Source organism: Octopus sinensis, linkage group LG12 (genome assembly GCF_006345805.1).
Source record: "Octopus sinensis linkage group LG12, ASM634580v1, whole genome shotgun sequence".
NCBI lineage: Eukaryota > Metazoa > Mollusca > Cephalopoda > Octopoda > Octopodidae > Octopus > Octopus sinensis.
In genome coordinates, this window is record NC_043008.1 from 30,484,310 (window position 1) to 30,505,554 (window position 21,245).

Here is a 21,245-nt window from a genome sequence, read left to right on the forward strand (position 1 = left end):
TGTTGTATAAAGCCTCTTCGTCCTTCAGTTCGTTGTAACTTGTGTATGAAAATTTCGAGTGATGTATTTTAAATGCAGTCATTTGGGGGGGGGGGGCTTTCCAGTTTAGTTTTGCTACTTAATTTAGTGTCAGTTAAAAAATATTATAACTGGGACAAGTGTTGGAATATATTGTCTTTTCTTTCCATTTATTTCAGTCTTAAATTTTAATCAAATTCGATTCTAATATTACGTCTTCATTATTGCAGTTATCATTGTTGTTGTTACTGTTATTGTTCATTGTTCTAGTAAGTGTTCTACGTTATTACATTTTGTATATGTATATATTTGACGCATTTTCCTTGATAGGAATGGTTATTTAACTTTTGTTAAGTTAAACTAGAGCCCTGTGGGATGATTTTGCTCCATTTTAGTCGATCGATTATCCTATCTTCAAAGTACAAAGTCTTTTAAAGCTAGGCCACCGCCATCGATGAGCAGAGTGAAAGGTGTCAGTAACAGTAACCGCATAGGCAACTATAGTAATGTGTGAAGTAAAGAGTACAACAACCTCTTAAATTCAACAATAAATAGTGGCGCCGATCACAAAATGAAATTAAGAGCGAAAAAGCAGCTGCAATAATAAAGACGCAAGATTTAAACTACAATTGTCAACACCACCGTTACTACTGCTGCCTTCGCGAGCAGTGTTAGCGACTACAACAATAGAAATAGAAGAAAAAACACATGAAGCAGTATGTGACAACAAAAATGATACTCAGATCGTTAATAATACCGCTACTATTCTGCTAATTGTGAGAGCGTTACCATCACCAATAATACCAGTTTAACTGCCAAAACAATTGCGATGCAACACCAATACAAAAAGTGCAAAAGTTCTCGAAAAAAGTGGTAACAAATATCATGCAGTTTTTCTCTCCCAAACACATTTTTAAATTGTAGAACCTCTAGTAAAACTGAACCTAAAAAGAACTAATAGAACAGTAAACTTCGAATGTAAAAATACATGCAGACACCCAAGAGAATCGTGCCAGTGAGAGGTATGGGCGGTGATGGTCTATAAGGTACCATCGATGAACAATTCCTCAACGAGTCTCTCGCAGTAACACTTATTGTTCTCCGCTTCAGGAGATAGGGATTTTCCCCTTTCCCATACAGCTAGGAAAACGATTAATGAATGTGAAAATATATAGTGTAGTACAACACAAACCGTCTTTGCTGAGATATATAATGCGTCGTCAAGCAACTCACTCTTGGACGTTTAGCATATATGCAAGAAAACTGGAGATCCGATTATTGGTGACTTATGAGCTCAGAAAACAAGTTCGTTGCGTTAGACGTGACCAGCAAAAAAGGCCATATCATTCGAAATAGCAGCCGTATATATGCTATTACAGTGGTAAACACATTTCTTTAGGCATATAAAATCTTCCTTGGCCGGCTCTTTGCATCTTTAAGAAGATAAGAAAGGGGTGTTGGATGTAATTGTGTGAAGCTATTAGATAAGAAGTTGAAAACTATTCTATGAGTGCTTAGAATTTCTGTAGGCCAGTGGATTGTATAGATTCAACCAGTCACATCTATTCTTGACAATCTCATCCTTACTAAATTATTCAGAGAGATGGTGGCTAAGGTACCTAGCTTGGGTGGAGCATGTGTGTCTGTATGTGTGTGCGTGTTTGCGTGTGTCTGCGTGTCTATATATTTCTATATATATACACTTGTATACATATATATCTGTGTGTGTGTATGTATAGGTATGTATGCATGTATACCTTCTTCAAACACCCTTCCATATTTGTATAACGTCTTATAACTTCCTACTGTGAAATTCATAAACATTTCTCTATCTATGTGATAGAGGAAACCATGCTTTTGTGTGAGGGTTATCCCAATTTTTCCCAGATGATCTACAACATTATTGGTAAATTTGTCATGTTAAAATATATATTGTTCTCCCTTGCTTTCATTGACATCATTCTCTATACTGATATTTCATACTTGTATTGTTCCCAATGTGGACTTCTGGTCAATAAAACAAATTATTATTATTATTATTATCATCATTTTTATTATTATTATTATTATTATTATTATTATATTATTATTATTATTATTATTATTATAATTATTATTATTATCATCATCATCATCATTATTATTATTATTATTATTATTATTATTATTATTATTATTATTATTATTATTATTATTAATCAGTAGTCGTATTTTCTATCGTGCTTTCACTGCACTACTGAGCACAGCTCTGTGTACCTTGGGTACGTGCAGTGGTTTGTTGTGGTGCTCTTATTTTCCCTGTATTGAAAGTGTTTTACGTAGGATGTGTGCAGTGCCCAGTAGTGCTATTTTCTGTATATTGTATATACTTGTAAGTCTTGATGTCTTTGTTATGTATTTATCTGAATGTTTTTTTATCATTCCTAATGCGCCTACTATAATAGGAAGTGTTTCTGTTTTCAAGTTCCACATTCGAGTTACCTGTATTTCCAGATCTTTGTATTTTGAAAGTTTCTCCGATTCTTTGAGAGAAACATTGTCATCTGTCGGTATCGATACATCGATTAGAAAGCATTTTTTCTGTGTGATCTTTGACAACTAGGACAGGCCCATTCAACTTAATTTTTCTGTCTATCATTGTTATTCTTATTATTCTTATTATTATTATTATTATTATTATTAATAATATTAGCAGTAGTAGTAGTAGTAGTAGTAGTAGTAGCAGCAGCAGTAGTATAATAGTAGTAGTAGTAGTAGTAGTAGTAGTAGTAGTAGTAGTTGTTGTAGTAGCAGTAGTAATAGTAGCAGCAGCAGTAGTAGTAGTATGTGAAGAAGCATAGACTAGAGGTCATGTGTTGCTATCACGATAGCATGGTCTTGGTTTCAATATCTTGACCGTGTAGTGCGTTGTGATCTTTAGCAAAACATTTCATCTCAGGTTCCATTGTGATCACTTTGACATCTACCATATGACACACTGTGCACCTGTTCAGGTAAAGTGGATTTAATGGAGGGAGTGACCGAATGTATGGCACATGCATTTGATCATTATAACCAAATAATTTGTGCAGGTAATTCGGTAAAATGTGAACATTCATACGTCGTCTTCGGAGTAGAGTCCCGCTTTATTATTACTGTTCTTGCTGTTGCTGCTGCTACTGCTGTCGTTACGCTGCTGCTTTTATCATCCTCAGCTAATTCAAGAATCGTTCTATCAAGTTCACGAAAACAGGGTTCCAGAACTCGTTCCTAATATATATCTCAGTCTCTTCAACAGCTGTGTTTGTATCGTTTCCAATGTTCCAGTGTCGTTAGGGTACACGTTCAGTCACGTATCTCAGAATGTCCTCAATTCTTTTCAGCTTCCTTTGTTTCATTTACTTCGACTATTACACAATGGGCATTGTCTCTACTATAATGGTCATGTCTCATTTCCTGGTTTCTATCGTGTATTCAACGTTTCATAAAGAAATTATACAATAGCATTGAATAAGAAACCTGTGGTGTTATTGTTACCATTTTTATCTTCTTTTTATCCAAAGTCCCTACTTTGCTCTTTTGTCCTATTTTGTTGTCTTTTCACATTCGTATTCTAGAAGGCTGCTATATTACACAGTGTTTCCTCTATTTACATCTCGCCAGATTCTGTCAATAGTTCTTTTAGATTGCAATATATCAAGTGTTTCTTTCCGCGAAGTCATGATAGGATAGTTTTTGTTTTATTTTCCCGTCTATCTTTTAACCGATATTTATTTTTAATTCTTACTGTATATCATACGTTTTAATTTTTCTTCAACAATCGTAGTAGTTCCAATCAGCACCTTCGCTGAACTTCGAAACAAATTTCTGTGCGTTTTTGCCTTGTGATTTTCTATTTCCTCATGTATTGAAACTATCAAATAAGTGTGCAATATTTAATTGGTATTTTCTGAATATTGTACACGTTTATATGTTTAATTCATGTTAGCGTATTTGTCTGTATCGTTTTTAATCATTTCCAAATTACATTGTAATCACTGGAATTCATATTTTCTCTTCAACCTCTACAGTCTCCTGATCTTTGTTTTAAGATATGGTTGGTTATTTACTCATTTCATTTAGAGATTATCGTTTACTGCAGAGATCGAACCAAATGTTTAGCTGCATCACACCGCCAGTGCTGATCAGCATATCCAAGCACATCACGGATTATCACCTTTGTCATTCTTTCAAAGATATCACGATGCTTGTCTATACTGTCTATTTCTGTAGCTATTTTATTATCTTCCTATCAAGGACCTGTCGTTTGATTTATTGTCTCTTGGGTATAAAAAGAGTTGATGGAGAAAATTAGGCTAAGTGTTACTTCAAACCTTCACATAATGTATTTGATTTCTTTTCTTGTGAAAAAAAAAAAGAGGGAAAAAAGCCTTAATTCTGTGCCACAGCCAATATTCCTTTGTTCTCAGTTTCCATTCCATCATGTCAGAGCATCTAATTATATATTTTCTAGTGTCACCCTGTTCAGGTATTTTCTGGTAATGATTACATACGGATTGTCCTTACGACCACATAGGATTTTGTAGATACATTTTTTAGTTAAGGTTTTTACTAATTTTCACAGTTTCCATCTTTACACTCTCTGTCAGCTCAGCGAGTGTGTTGCATATATAGGCTTCCGATTTTCACGCACAATTTCTAGTTACTTTCTTAGTTTGCTATAATGATTACTCTTCTTATACAGTTAATATACGATGTGTACTCACATAAGGGAGAGAGACAGACAGACAGACAGACAGACAGACAGAGAAAGAGACAGTATGTGCGATGGGTGTCTGTGTGGTAAGGAATTTGCTTCCCTATTACATGTTTCCGGGTTCTGTCCCACTGCGTGGCATTTTGCGCATGTAGTAATCTCCGGGACGAACAAAGCTTTGTGAGAGGATTTGCTAGAGCTAAACTGAAAGAAGTGCATCTATCTATCTATCTGTCTATCTATCTATCTATCTATTTATATATCTATCTATCTATCTGTCTATCTATCTGTCTATCTATCTATCTATATATCTATCTATATATATATATATATATATATATATATATATATATATATATATATATATATATATATATATATATATATGGGGGTGTATGTAGGTATTATTTATATATGTACATAGGTACTTACACACATGTACACACACACAATAGATAAAAACTGGAAATGCTCAGTATGGGATAACCGTTGTAGTACTCAAATGAACTGAAACTTAAACTCCGAATTCTTCATCCAGGACTATGTCCACGGCGTCAAGAATTGCTACAAGGGAAATCCAAGACAAAAGGCTGTAATGCAGATAAACGCAATTAGACTTGACACATACAACACACACATGCACACCCATACACACACACACAAACAAACTCACAATCACACACACATATATAGTTATCGTACATTCTGCTAAAAATTTAGTAGAGTGCAATGTAAAGATCGTCTACCTTCAGATTTACCCTGTGCTATCCAGTAATAGTTTTATACGTACTTCCAGGTTTGCATTTGGGAATCTGTCACGTGTGACTAGATAACTGAAAACAATTGGAGTCAAGAAGAAGGAGTACGGTTGGATATTGTATGCAATTGTTTCCCTGCTTTATGAGTTGTGTTTCCTCAGGTGATATGTAAATGTTGTCTCCGTAAGTTCAAAATTCTCGGCATCAAGAGCATCCTCTCTGCTTCTCGTGGCCTGAATTTAGTAGTAATTAGTGAGTTTATCAGAGTGCACTGTTGCTGAAGGGCCGTTGACACACTGCTTTGAATGTGTAGATGTAGTGGGATAGTGATTCTACTACTGCTAAACTGGTTGGTATTTGAAAGGGATTCGCCTTTGATTTCTTTCTACAGTTGATTTGTTCTTCAAGCCACGACAGACACAGAGGATGTTGTTGAAGCCGATAATTTTGAACTTACGGAGACACATCTAGATCACATAATGTAGGGAATCAGTTGCATAATCAAGTACCTGCACGCCTGAAGAACTACGCCTGAAGAACTACGTTAAAAAATAAATGTCTAAACGTATTCTTTGTTGGTTCCAATATTTCCAATTATATACAAATAATTATCCTTCTTTAAGTAACTTCAAATCTTGTTACTTCTAAAAGAACTAGTAATATTTTGATATTCTTTATTATGACCAACTTCTATGTCTATGAAGTAATTTAGGTTCTAATGATTGTAGCTCTAAGTTTATCTTCATATGTATTATGTAATCCTCCCTACGATAAATTAAGTAAGCAAAGAATATTTTTGTTAGGTTTCTCTTCATATTTATTACGGAATTCTCCCTCCGATAACCTCAATAAATAAATAACATTTTTTATTAGTTACTTTAAACAATCTTGTTTTGTATCAATAGATTTAAATAAATAGAAGAGTTCTTATATATTACCAATATAATTATTTTTATTATATTATTTATATATATTTATATATATATATATGTGTATAATTTTGTTGTTTTTATTGTAATTGCTATGTAGTTAAAAAGTTAATGCTCACGCTCATAATACATAGGCATTTGAATTAATTTTTTCACAATCCAACCGTCCTTTCCCGCGGAATTTCGTCTATCTTTAAACTTTAGCTCTGAGGAGACTTATGTTAGTTAGTTAGTTAGTTAATTTGGCTCAAAAGCAAATAGCAAGGCCATGTAGGGGGACATGGAGTTAAGTACAGGGTGGTGTTCATGTAAAGAGTTCAGGCCACTTGAGGTCAAGGGAGGCTTTGAACAAAGCGGTCGTCGGCATCTTCACCATCTCGTCTGGCAGCTTGTTCCACGGATCTGCAACCCGGACGGAGAAAGCTCCTCTCCTTCGATTGAGATGAAATCGTCGCAGGTAGAGCTTTTCGGAATGACCCCGCAGCCGACGCTCTGGAGCAGGAGTGAAGAACAGCTCTTTCGAGAGGTTACACTTTCCGCTTATGATGTTGTGGGCGAGAATGAGATCAAAAGTGAATTGAATTATTTATATATCAACAATGTATATAAGTCGAAATAAATCGTTGGCTATTTTGGCTTTTTAATGATGTTTTGTGTTATCCCATATTAAATTATATTATATTCATATTATATTATAAATAAATTATTGGATTGTCAATTGTATCTTTCTATTTGATTTATTTTACGCACATACACACACACACATACATACATACTTATATATAGAGATAGATAGATAGATAGATAGATAGATAGATAGATAGATAGATAGATAGATAGATAGATAGATAGATAGATAGATAGATATAGGTATAAAGCGAGCGGGAGAAACATTATTTATACCAAGAGGAAAATTATTCACAACTTAAAAGTGGATGTTGCGTTTAGAACTAACAAATACTGCAATATATACGAAGAGAGAAAAAACCTCATTTGAGCACCGAGGTTTCTATCATTGACAAGGTTAAAGGAGACGGAAAACATGTGATCTGATAGTACTATCATCTGAAGAAGCGAGGATTGTCTGCCGCTGGGGAAGCTATAATGTGCTCTTATGCACCAGAAACCAATATGTGAGATTTTCTCTCTTGGTAAATATAGCAGTATTTGAGCATTCTAATGCAACATCCACTTTAAGTGATGAATACATATGTATGTATGTATGTATGTATGTATGTATGTATGTATGTACGTATGTATGTATGTGTGTGCGTATGTCTTTATGTATGTATATATGTATGCATGTATGTATGTATGTACGTATGTATGTATGTGTGTGCGTATGTCTTTATGTATGTATATATGTATGCATCTATGTATGTACTTACGGACGTATGTATGTACATGTGAAACCTAATTGTGTTTCACTGCATTACTACATATATGTATAGTCTTTCAATATATGCATGTGTGTATGTGTGCAAACATACGTGTTCCTATCTGCGAGTGTTTGTGTTTGTCCCCCGCAATCGCTTGATAATCGGTGTTGGTTTCTTTAGTTCCTGTAACTTAGCGATTCGTCAAGACAGTCTGATAGAGTAAATACCAAGCTTTTAAAGAATAAATACTGGAGTCGATTTGCTCGACTAAACCGTTCGAGACGGTGACCCAGCATGGCCGTAGTCCACTTACTGAAATGGGTGGAAGGTTAAATATGTGTGTGCGCGTATATGTGCATGTGCGTGTATGTGGGTGTGGATGTGAATGTGCCTTTATATTTGTGCTTGACCACCAACATTACCACGTGACAACTGGTGTTACTTGGTTTACGTCCTTGTAATTTAGTCGTTTACTATAAGAGATCGAGAGACTTAGTATCAGATTTATGAAAATTTTGTAGAGTTCATTCCAAGATTTATTTATGTTTAACAACTGAATGAATTCAATAAAAGCATTTAGATCTGAAACATCATGATAATTGTTCAAACTGAAGTTTTTTAGCGAAATATTTTACTATTCTAATCAAAACAGGATTACAGATTTATGGAATTTTGATTTACTGTTGAATGGATTTTGGCCAACCCTATATTTATATATATACATACATACATACATACATAAATGTAAGTATCTGTGTGTGTCTTTGTGTCTGTATTTGTTTACCCACCATCACCACTTGAAAACCAGTGTTGGTATGTTTACGTCTCTTAATCTAGTGTTTCGGCAAAAGTTACCGATAGAATAACTACTAAATTATAAAAAAGAAGCCCTGAGATTGATCTGTTCGACTAAAACCCCTGAAGGCAGTGTTCCAGCATGGCCGCAGACATGTGACTAAAACAAGTAGCAGAACAAAGGAATAAAAGATAAACATCAGTAAATACGTATGTGTGTGTGTTTTTATCTGAGGTGTTTGTGTTTGATTGCAAATGTAAGTATATGTACGCCGCTCCGTAAATAGTTTATTGTGTCATGAACATATTTGGCCGCGTATTTTGTGTAAGTGCCCAACATTGTTTTCTTTCTTTCAATGAAATCCAGTTTATGAAAACCACGCCCTAGAGGCATACTTTTAAATGTACTTAATTTTGGAGATTAATAACAAACAAAAAATTAGTCTCATGGCACCTCTGAGTGAATAGGGATGATAGATTCAACATTGATTATATTTTAACTTGAAGAATAAAGGAATTTCCGTTTAACATGCGCTGTATGTCATCCAATTTTCGCTTAATTATTAATCAATGTGTCTTATCGTCATACGTAAACATAATTATGAGTCATTCATCTTCATTATTATTATTATTATTATTATTATTATTATTATTATGGTTGTTGTTGTTGTTGTTGTTGTTGTTGTTGTTGCTGTTGTTGTTGTTGTTGTTGTTGTTGCTGTTGTTGGTATTATTATTATTATTATTATTATTATTATTATTATTATTATTATTATTATTATTATTGCGTGAGAGAGCAGCGCAAGCCATAAAATGGTATGGCGGTACAAATATACAGACCCCAATATACCCACCACGTCTACCTGTCTGATAAGGGTACACCAGACACGTGCATCACAACCATATGTGTGCGACATGGAGATTACACATCAAGATACAGAACGCATGATCTTGCAGGTTGAGCCCAGTTAGAATTTTCTTCAGGTCGAGTAGCCCATCCCGCTCAAAAGGTCCCTGCTTAAGGGTTTTTTTTAAAACAATGTTGAACGAAACAGCCAGGTTTCCAGTGGTGAAATATTTAAACCCCAAAGGATTCCTCCCAATACATGGCTATGATGCTTCCCACTACTTCGGCTCGTGATCAGAGATGCACATATCGTCAGTCGCTAAGTGACATATTCAACCGTCTAAGGTGAAGCAACTAACAAGGAAATCTCTGGTATTGAGCAGAATATTTGCTGTAGCCAATCTTTTATACCAAGACATCACACGTACATGATAACATTTCCAATCAGTTAAGATCAGGACCAGTGACAACAACTGTCTGGTACTGCATCAGGGCATTTACTACTACTACTACTTACTACTACTACTACTACTACTACTACTACTACTACCACCACCACCACCACTACTACTACTACTACTATTATTATTATTAGTATTATTATCATCATCATCATCATCATCGTCATCACCATCATCATGATGATGATGATGATCATCATCATCATCAACTTCATTAAAATTATCATCATCATTATCATAATTAATGTAATATTTGACATCAATCGACTTACTTTTGTATTATTCTCTTACAGTTCTCACGATATCGGGAAGCAGTTCTGTCACACGAGGTTCTGCCATTTCTTTGATGTGTAACTCATCAGGAGGTGACAGCCGGTCTCGTGATATTAACTGGTATAAAGAAGGAACTAAGATATATTCGAATCGAGACAATCGAATTTTGACGACTAAATACACATCGGCAGATAAAGTTACAGTCAGTTCTTTAAGAATTGAAAACAGTCGGTTAGAGGATGGAGGTGTGTACGTCTGCCGTACGCCCAACAAAGCGTCCATTACTATTGATGTTAAGGTACATAATAGTTCGGGAAGTAAGTAGATTTTTATGCATTGTTTTATGTTAAGCATTCAAAAGTTATAAGATATTACTTTGTGAACTTGTTTTGTCGTTTCAAATATGTCATTAACGCTGTTCATTTACAGTTATTTTTCTTGTTTGTGATATATCATAATCGTTACTGTATTGCTCTTGGTAAAATGCAGAAGGTACGTACCACAGAGCCGAAAGACGAAATTGCGTTTGAGGTGCTAGATTGCGAGTATTTCTGAAATGTTTTACATTTCTTGGCTCATTTCACCCAACTCAAAGCATACATCTTGTTTAAACTACAATTTACTCCGGCAAAAATTTCGAGGATTGTATAAGCGATGTTAACGATGTCTACATCAGAACGTAATTGAAATGCTATGCAAGCCACTACGTAATACGGAAAGCCCCCATTTAGTATTCAGCAACATTTACCCAAGATTAAAGCCGTTCTATTGAAAAATATTGAATATTTGAAACAATGTAGTAAATACGTATTTCACTGGATTAATTTTCTAATATAAAACATATTACTAGTCTTAAAATTAACGACAGAAATGTAATTTAGTGAATATCTGATCCTTGAAAAATTGCTTGAGTAGTAAGGTTTTTTTTATATTATTAAAGAATCAGAGGGTTTTGAAATCAAACATGGCTATATAATTAGTATTTTAGAGTTCCCTATATTTTGTCTCATTATCATTTAATTCTCGGACAATCATTTACTTTCTAATTTATATACTTTTCATAATACTGTTACTTAAGGTAAAGTACAAGCTTGAGTACAACATCAATAATACTAACCGTTTTGTAATGGATAAAGCTACTTCATTACAATGTTAATGATGACGGTGTTCATTAAAAAATGTCATTGTAGATATATGTGGCGATGGTGCAGTTTTACATTTTTATAATATGAATATAATTTAAAGGTAGTTATACTGAATTATCTCGACACGAATATATTGCAAGAAATTCGACACCTTAGTTTGGAGCTTCCTGACGAGAGACATGTCGTTGCGCTCTTCGCTTGTTATCAGTAATGTTTACTTCTATTTCCTACTATATTATACTGGAGGATTGGCAGTAGAACGTCGCAGAATAAAAAAAATTCTTACTCATCACGATCTGGTTTCAAACCCCAGCAAGGTCAGCTTTGCCTGAAGTCCTAGTTACGTACTAGGTTCGATGGATTCGACTAACGGCCTCATATTATATATCTTTCACCGAGGGGAAACAAAACGTACACAAAACGTCTAAAATGCATAGCATCCGAGAATTGCTGAATTGTGGTGTCACCTCGAACAGCTATTGTCGTTTCCACGAGGAATTTGGTTATTGATCGAATCTATCGAGACGACCACCTCACTAAGGCAAGTGAGGGTCGTGCATCTAACTGACTTGCCGAATGATTTTGTATGGTGGCCGTGGGTGAGAAATTTGCGGACAGTCTTTGCTTAGGTCAATCCTTGAACTTTTCCATGTTTCACTTCGAAGGGAAAGTGAAAATGGAATGGGAGTGTTATCCAACAATCAATTTGTTAAACGACGGCGAACTGTGGTAAGATCGGTTGGGGTGAATGGAACTTGTTTTTGAATGCACCTATATAGTGCACCTCAGCAGATTAATGAGGACTCGTGGCAGTGAGAGTTGAGGGATTTGGGATATGTGATTGATTGGCAATAGTTTAGAACAGCAACGATTATGCATTCAAATATTTTGTGCTCTATGTATATCTCTTATCTCATTTCCACGACTTCGCTTTTTCCTCATCTCTTTTGTGTGAACTCCTCACAGATTGTAAATTTTCCATGCTTTTGCTCTCCACATGGTCTCCCTAAGGCTGATTCCCAACGGGAGGGCGCATGCCCAACCGTTATGGCATGGTAATATTTCGGTGAGGCATGCGTAGGGTTATGTTGACTTTGTACATTTTGTACACAATGTTTAGTATACCAATAGAGAAAGGGGGAAATTCGAGAATAAGTTATATAATTCTTTATATCCCTTCTGTGAACAATTCTATCAAATTTTGGATACTTTAGAGAGAACATCATACTCATAAGATCTGATGTCACTAAGGAGGGAATAGATTATTTCCTTCGATTTAGTGGTATGTGAAAATACGTAGGCATGTGTGTGTATGTGTATGTGTATGTGTGTGTGTATGTGTGTGTGTGTGTGTGTGCGTGCATGCGTGTATGTAGTATAGAACTGGTCAGTACTGAAAGTAATGCAATCTTAATTCCCTATGGAGAAATAAACTGGAGACAGACTTATGTGTGCGAGTGTCTAACAGTATTGACTCTTTTATCTCAGGCAACGAAAATCTAGGTTCACTTCAAAAATGTGGTGCTGCAATGTTGATGGGGCAATAAATGGCGTTGGGGTGAGGGATGAAAGAATTGAATGGTGTGGTGTTAGGTTGAAATGGAGTGGAAGTAAGGAGTAGCGTCAGTGAAGGAAAAGAAAGTGGCAGAGATAGAGAAAAAAGACAGAGAGAAACAGGCAGACAGACAGATAGACAAATAGATAGATAGATAGATAGATAGATAGATAGATAGATAGATAGATAGATAGATAGATAGATAGATAGAGAAAGAGAGCGAGAGAGAGAGAGAGAGAGAATTATGGTAACACACATATACACACGTGCGCGCGCATATATATATGAACACAGATGAAAATTAACAGGTCATTTTATTCCCACCAGTCAGTTTGTGAATTCAGCAAAAAAGTTAGGAAAAATCTTCCATCATTGATACAAAGGCTTTCGCAGCTGACAAAAATCACGGAAAATGTTTTGTTTCATTTTCATATTTTCCGAGAGTATATACTGAAAATGTTTTGAAGAAACTGTTGAAAAATTTAATTGAAATGAAATCTCTTCGTGTTTGATTAAAAATACATAAAATAGTGCAAATAAAAGAAAGCTCGTCAATATTCAGAGGAATATTTAAAATTTGGATTTATACCAGCTATCCACGATAGCGGTCACCAAGATATGGTAGAAAAACTCGGATCTTGTGAATATTCCGAAGTCCTCTCTCCACTCCTTCGATAAGATTTTCCCATAAATTTCTTTATAATCGTAATCTATGCTGTTTGAAAGGTATTTATATAAAATTTCATTAACAAAAAACCTTTTCGTAAAAGTTATGGGGGAAAAACTCGGATCTTGTGAATTTTCTGAAGTTCTCTCTCTTCCCACCACACGTTACTTTCGGCAATTTTTTTTCCTATTCTTTTCCTACACATTTTTTTACATCCTTTGCACTATTTTTTTAATTTTGTTTCCGGATAATATTGTAAACTTTAACCAAATTTTGAATAATCAAAGGGAAATATCACAAGGAGGTATCAGGATATTAGAAATGATTCGGTGGGGGATGGCCAAAATTTGGTTGTGAATCACTGTCCTAGGGTGAAAAAAGAAATTATTATTAGTAACAGTAGTAAGGCAACGAGCTGGCAGAATCAGTGGCACGCTGGAGATTTTTAGCGTTCTTTCGTCTGTCATTATCTTCGAATACAAATTCCATCCGAGACGACTTTGCTTTACACGCTTTCGAGGTCAGGAAAATGAGCAACATTGGAGTGCTGGAGTCGATGCCAAGGCTAACCCGCAATCATAAAATTGCGATCATTATTATTAGTTGTAGTAGTATCCTTAATAATACTAATATTACTACTACTACTATTTTACTAGTAGGGGTGGATGAGAAGGCGAAATTTCAATCATCTACATTTTCAGCGAAGTAGGATATTGTTTCTAAGATGGTGATTTGGTTGAACCTAGAACTTGGTTGTTTCTTATTTTCTTCAAATGTGATACAAAAAAAAAAGCGAAGCTGATCGATCCTAATAAGTTATAAACAGGAACTGTAAAAGGGATTAAGTAAATACTACACGGCATTTTTGTACGTCATTGTAGCAACTGTTGGGAAGAAGTAGTAGTTTACTTCAGTTAGAAAATTATTATAAATTGCTTCTGTAGGATTAAAAATATATCTGATAGAGAATAAATATAGCTAACGTAAATACGTTGGAAACTGTGTACCGCCTTAAAGAACGCTAGAAGGCATAAAACAGAAGCAAAAATGCCTGACAACTCTGTTGATGAAGCTGCAACTAAATAGCAAAAATTCATAAAACAAAATGAATTGGATGTTACAAGTTGCTATGTTATGGTAATTACAAGTAAAGTATATATAACTAAAAATAAAATGATTGAACAAAAAGAAACAGAGAAGAATTCAACGTAGATTCAGAAATCAAGATTAAGAGTAGGAATAAAGGAGTTGGAGGTGCATTCTGTTTTGAAGCTGTTAAAATATAATAAAAATGCAACAACGTGGTTTCACGTTCAGTCCCATTATATTACAACATGAGCAAGAGATTTCTATTTACTTGAGTGTGGGCCCGCCAATTCGTTAATTTGTTGAGAGCGAATTTCATAGATTTGGCAGACGCAAACTGTATGGAAGCCGCCATATATATATATATATATATATATATATATATATATATATATATATATATATATATAATATATATATATATATATATATATATATATATATATGTATATATATATATATATATATATGTATGTATATATATATATATATATATATATATATATATGTATGTATATATATATATATATATAGATATAGATATATATATATATTATATATATATATATATAATATTATATATATATATATATAATATATATATATATATATATATATATATATAAAGTAAGAGTGTTACACACATATATATATATATATATACACACAAATACATGTATATGTATATGTATGTATATGTATATAAATATATATATATATACCAATCCATAATGCGTGTGCGCATTTTTATGTGTTTATATATATGTGGGCATACGTATCTTTCTTGTTCTCTCCACACCGCTTGATAGACTGTGTTGGTTTATTTACTTGCGCCAGAAGTGCTCGATAGAATATATATATATATATATATATATATATATATATATATATATATTGATGAACACAACCTGGCGTAATTTTGATTGAGTAAATCCTGCAAGATGGTACCCAGCATGACCACAGTCCAATGCCTAATAAAGTAAAAGAATAAAAGAATTCTTGTTATCACAAGGTAGTACGTGTGGTATTTGAGACGACAACCTTGAGACTATATTTCTGGATGGCCAATTCCTCATGCAAACATGCTTCACTGAAGGAAATTGCAACGTTATTTATTCATGTCTGAAGAAAGCTCATATAAGCATAAAACAAAACGGTCTAAATATAAACTGCAACCATACCTTGGAATATACCGGCTTTCACTGACAGTGAAATAACATCATAAAAATCATATCACCGAGATATTATAGTGAAAGTCTTTTGGGCAATAAAATGTTTCTGCTAGACATATCAATCATAGCAGACAACAATATATCGCTAAACCAAACGGAAGAATTGCCCAAATACGAAGACTTGGAAATCTCCCAAATGGGAGGAATGATAAGACAGGCAATCTGTGTGATAAGTACGATAGAAATTTAAAGTGTCACAAACTCCCTGATCAAACAACCACTCACACGCTCACACACAGACACACACACGCACGCACATATACACACACATACATACACATACATAAACGCCGATACAGAATTGTACAAACGCACACAAAGTAATTTACAAAATATAAAGCACACAGAAGCTGCACTGATAGGAAAAATACGAACAATGCCAGAAATAAAAAAAAACATTTTGCACAGGGACACAGAATAGATTAAAAGCTACCCTCATTTACATGGCTATGAGTTTAGGATGTAAATATGATATCACAAGTACTACTCCAACTAATACTACTACTATTACTACTACTGAGGAGGAGAAGGGAGGAGGAGGGAGGAGGATTCAAATTTTCGCACGAGGCCAGCAATTTAGGGGGAGGGAGAAAGTCAAATTCATCCACCCCAGTATTTAACGGGTATTTATTTTACCCGGAAAGCGTAAAATGCAAAGTGGAGCTGGGCGGAATTTGAACACAGAACGTAATGAAATGCAGTTAAGCATTTTGCCTGGCGTGCTAACGATTCAATAATAATAATAATAATAATAATAATAATAATAATAATAATAATAATAATAATAATAATAATAATAATAATAATAATAATAACCACTGATCATGTCTCGATGTGCACGCCTCCATGTGCAGGCATGATAGAGAGCAATGTATATTCACTGGGTAATTTACAAAAACCTGGACCTACCTCATGATAAAAACTGGAGGGAACACAAACCACTTCTAGTGCTTGAAAATGATCACATCTCACTCCTCTGGAACTTCACCGTTCAAACTGACAGAAATATAGATGCGAATAGGCCAGACATTATATTGAGGGATTTCAAGCCAAAATCACGCCTCTTCATTGATATGACTGTCCCAATCAACATAAATATATATGTCAAGACCTCCCAAAAACTGACCAAGTATAAAGATATATTGAAATAGAAATTGGCAAAATGTGAAACCTCAAGACTAAAACAATATCTGTTGTCATAGAAATGCTAAATTTTAAGAAGCACTCGTTCGGGTTATATATTGTGAGTGTAGCCTATCGCATCGTTCTTGAAAAAACAAAATCCTGAGAATGTGTGGAATAGTATATAATATTCTCAATTTACTCTAAAAGAGCACGGAACCCTGGGAAATAGAGCTAACAGAAAGAAATGAATAACTTAAAGAATTTCAAAATATAAAAAATAATTTTTCAAGATGACAGCTTTTACTGCGACTGCTCATAATTGGGTTGATCCAAAAAGTGACTGAAAGAGGAGAAATAAGGAACAAATGGAAAGAAGTGGAACTGCATGACCAATTCCTGTTCTCACACAGTTTGTCTCTCTTATTCCTCCCATTTGGAAGATTTTCACTGGTAATTATTTTACCCCGAAAAGCTGAAAGGCAAAGTTGACTTTAGTGGAATTTGAACTCAGAACGCGAAGACAGATGAAATGCCGCTAAGCATTTTGCGCAGCCTACTAACGGCTCTGCTAAGATGTTGGAAGTGAAGTCCATTACTTTCCGTTGACTGACGGAATTTTGTAATGAGAAACAGAAGCGTTAAACTGTTTACACTGAGGAGGAAGCTCGTAGAACGAATTTGATAAAGGCAAAGGTCAAAAAAATTTAGTCAAGGGTAAATGTAGAATCTGCATAAAGGAGACGAGTGTAGGTAAAATAGTGCATTGGTATGTTAGTCAAGTACGTGTCTTCAAATAAATAGAAAAGTGGTATGAACATGAGCTAGAGGCTGTGATAGAAAATGAGAATGACAAGATCTTATGGGACTTCACCATAAAGACTGACCATACTATTGAGGCAAGAAGACCAGACATAAGATAATAAATGTTGCAATTCCCTATGATAACAGAGTCGATACCAAAAATGTTGAAAGTGTTGAGAAATACGATGATCTAGCCAGAGAGCTGAGAAGATTGTGGAAGACCAAGACAATAATTATTCCTGTAGTAATAGGTGCACTTGGCACAACATCCGAAATGCAACCTAAAAGACTGACAGGAATTAGAATTGAAACTTGCAGAAAAGTACAATCTTATATTCTACCAGAATCCGAAGAAAAATTTTTGAGATTTGAGAAGACTTGTCACCAAACCTCAAGATAAAACACCTGCTAACTAAATTATCATGCGCTAACGTAATAATACTAAAGATGAGAAGAAAAGAAGACAGAGGGGGAGGAGGAGAACAACAACAACAAAAACAACATCGTCAACAATTCAGTTTAATGAACGTATAAAGTGACACCTAATAGTTATGCAGTCTGTAGCAAAATACGTAAATGCATTTTAATAGTATGTAGGCTCTTTAACATATAGCTTCTCAGTAGTAAACTACTTAGCCTCAATATGTAGCGCGTTGTTCCGCAGTGAGAGTTTGGTTGGTAAAGTTTTAAGTAGGTAGGTTGGACGTAGATAGATAGGTAGGTCGGTATGCATCTGTCTATATGTACTTATATTCTTATTATATTCTTATTATATGTGCGTATGTGTGTGCGTATGAATATATATGCATATGTGTGTTTAACAACAAAAAGAAAGAATGAAAACAACTGGTTACAGCCTTGACAGTAAATAGTAATTTAGAAATTCTCAATTGCTTCCACACAATTGATATTAAATGCAGAACAGCAATCGTGAAAGTAATATTCAAGATTGAAGATCACGATATTGTGTCTAAAAGTTATTTTCATTTCTTGGAAATTATCCAAATCCAGAAATATGCTATCCATCTGGAAATATTTAAAACATGAATTACCGTACATACAAATTTTTCAGTAGGTCACAGATGGTTCCATGCATCAACTTACTCTCAGGTTGCTTCGTTTCTGTGTTTTTCACATAGTTTTTAAAATCACATTCAAGGTGCAGCGGCTAATTTTAAAAGAATATATTGGGTTGTCCCGAAAGTTCGTGCCGATTTTTAAGCGAAAGAAAAAGGTCAATAAATGCTTGCCATTACATTTTTAATCTATCAAATATGAACCATTTTGTTGCACAAAGCGTCTCCATCTTTCCTTTAACTTGAAAATACCTTCTTCCCAGAATTGAGGTGGATTCATGGCAAAGAATTCATCAAGGTATCTTTTTACGTCATCCAAGGAATTGAAATTTTTACCATTAAGACTATTCTGCAGAGACCTGAATAAGAGGAAATCCGAAGTAGCAATATCTGGTGAATATGGAGGGTGGGGCAACTTTTGTTTGGTTCCCAAAGCATCAAGTGCCGAAAATGAACTTTTTTATCTTCCATTTTAAAGGATTACAGAATTAACACAGGTTATAGGAAAATGCATCTTCTTCCACGCAAAGATAGCTTATACTGCTATCTAAATGGAGGTGTAATCAGATCCTATTTTATGGACTCAAACATGTTCTAAAATAAGTCGAAAGTTAAGCTTCTATAAATCGGCACGAACTTTCCGAACAACCCAATACAATATCAGAAAGTGAGACGGTTGCATGTTAACTTTCTACAATAAGAGGTTTGCGCCAAAAATGCGGTAAGGTATATATCGGAGATGATGTTAGTTTTGCAAAAAATATTATGGTTTAACCGATAAATAGATATTCAGCTGAAACAACATCAAACGCTTATCTTACATACTTCAAGATCTGAACAATTGCTATCGTGTGATATTAGAAAAGAAAACATACGGTTCCTACAGCACAAGCTCTCACAAACTCAACACTGGGCACATAAATGTATGAGACAATGGGTTGACCAGTTGCGGAACATAAACTTCGTTAAATAAGAAGCATAAATAATTTTGTATATATTTTAGTCAAAATTTTATCTAAATGTTAAACTAATCTCACAACAAAATGAAAATGATCGAGTGCACAAATCTTTTCTACACTCCGAGAAACACTGCTCCCAATATAAACCTCAGGAAACACGAATGGCCGCTTGATGCTGCATAAGAAATGCTTATGAAACTAACTGCGGTAGCGGTGGCGGTGGCGGTGGCGGTGGTGGTTGCGCTGGAGGTGGCGGTGGTGGTGGTGGTTTTGGTGTGGTAGCGGTGGCGGTGGTTGTCGTTGTCGTCGTTGTTGTAGTCTTCGTTGTTGTAGTCTTCGTTGCGGATGGTGATGGTGGTGATGCTGTTGATGATTAAGATAATGGTGATCATGGGAATGAGGAAGTTGGTGAGAAGAAGAAGTAGAAGAAGAAGAAGAAGAAGAAGAAGCAGAAGAAGAAGAAGAAGAAGAAGAAGAAGAAGAAGAAGAAGAAGAAGAAGAAGAAGAAGAAGAAGAAGAAGAAGAAGTCTATAACAAAGCAAGAAGAAACAATTACAGCCAGGTTTTACTGAGGTATTTAGAGATATTTTAGAAAGATATGACAAGATGAAAACATTCAGACGAATAACCAACACAGTTGCAATTGTCATGTCGAGAGTAATGGAGGACACCCTGAAGAAATAGTAAATGAATTCGTTTCCACATCCATAATAACTATGTAGATAAAAGCAATTGAAAGGAAGTTCTGGAGATAGATAAGAGTCTTACCAATACGTAGTAAACTAGACAGAGAAGATTGAAATATTAGAAACAAGAGGGGAAAAGAATAAGTTTTAGGAATAGACGCACGATATTATATCAAACAAGAAAGGAAATTACTAAGAGAACAGAGAGATTTACAACGATATATTTTAACAAAGCTACAATTTATCAAATGGATTAAAAACTGTGAACGTCTCTTTAATATGCTAGATGAAAGAAACCTTACAAGAATCTACTGAATATTAAATAAAATAACCACAACAATAAATGGAATAAACGAATCAGCCACCAGATTAAGAGACAAAGAAAAACTGAGGAAGTTTATGAAAGAATACCTTTAGTATAATTCAAAATAAAACATTAGATTACAGAAAATCCTAGCATTACAAATCGAACTTTGTTATTTATATGCGTGTGTATATATATATACACACACACATACGCGCACACACGCATACACACACATCCTGGATGTATATATATATATATATATAATATACATATATGCATACACATATTATGAATGCATGAATGTATATACATGTATATACACACACACATATTATGCATGTATGTATAGTTGTGTCAGAACATAGAATACTGATTTATTTATCATGTGAGAACCTATGTTTATACTCGTGT

At 34.5% G+C, this 21,245-nt stretch overlaps 1 protein-coding gene across 8 annotated transcripts in view; it reads left to right on the forward strand.

Annotated features, from left to right (window-relative positions):
• Positions 1-21,245, forward strand: part of LOC115217977 (protogenin A-like) — a 1,479,291-nt gene that overhangs the window by 1,235,958 nt on the left and 222,088 nt on the right. For all 8 annotated transcript variants that reach the window (XM_036507815.1, XM_029787710.2, XM_036507814.1 and 5 more), the window contains one exon: positions 10,216-10,512. In XM_036507815.1, the coding sequence (XP_036363708.1) occupies positions 10,216-10,512 (297 nt within the window). The remainder of the gene's footprint in view (positions 1-10,215; positions 10,513-21,245) is intronic.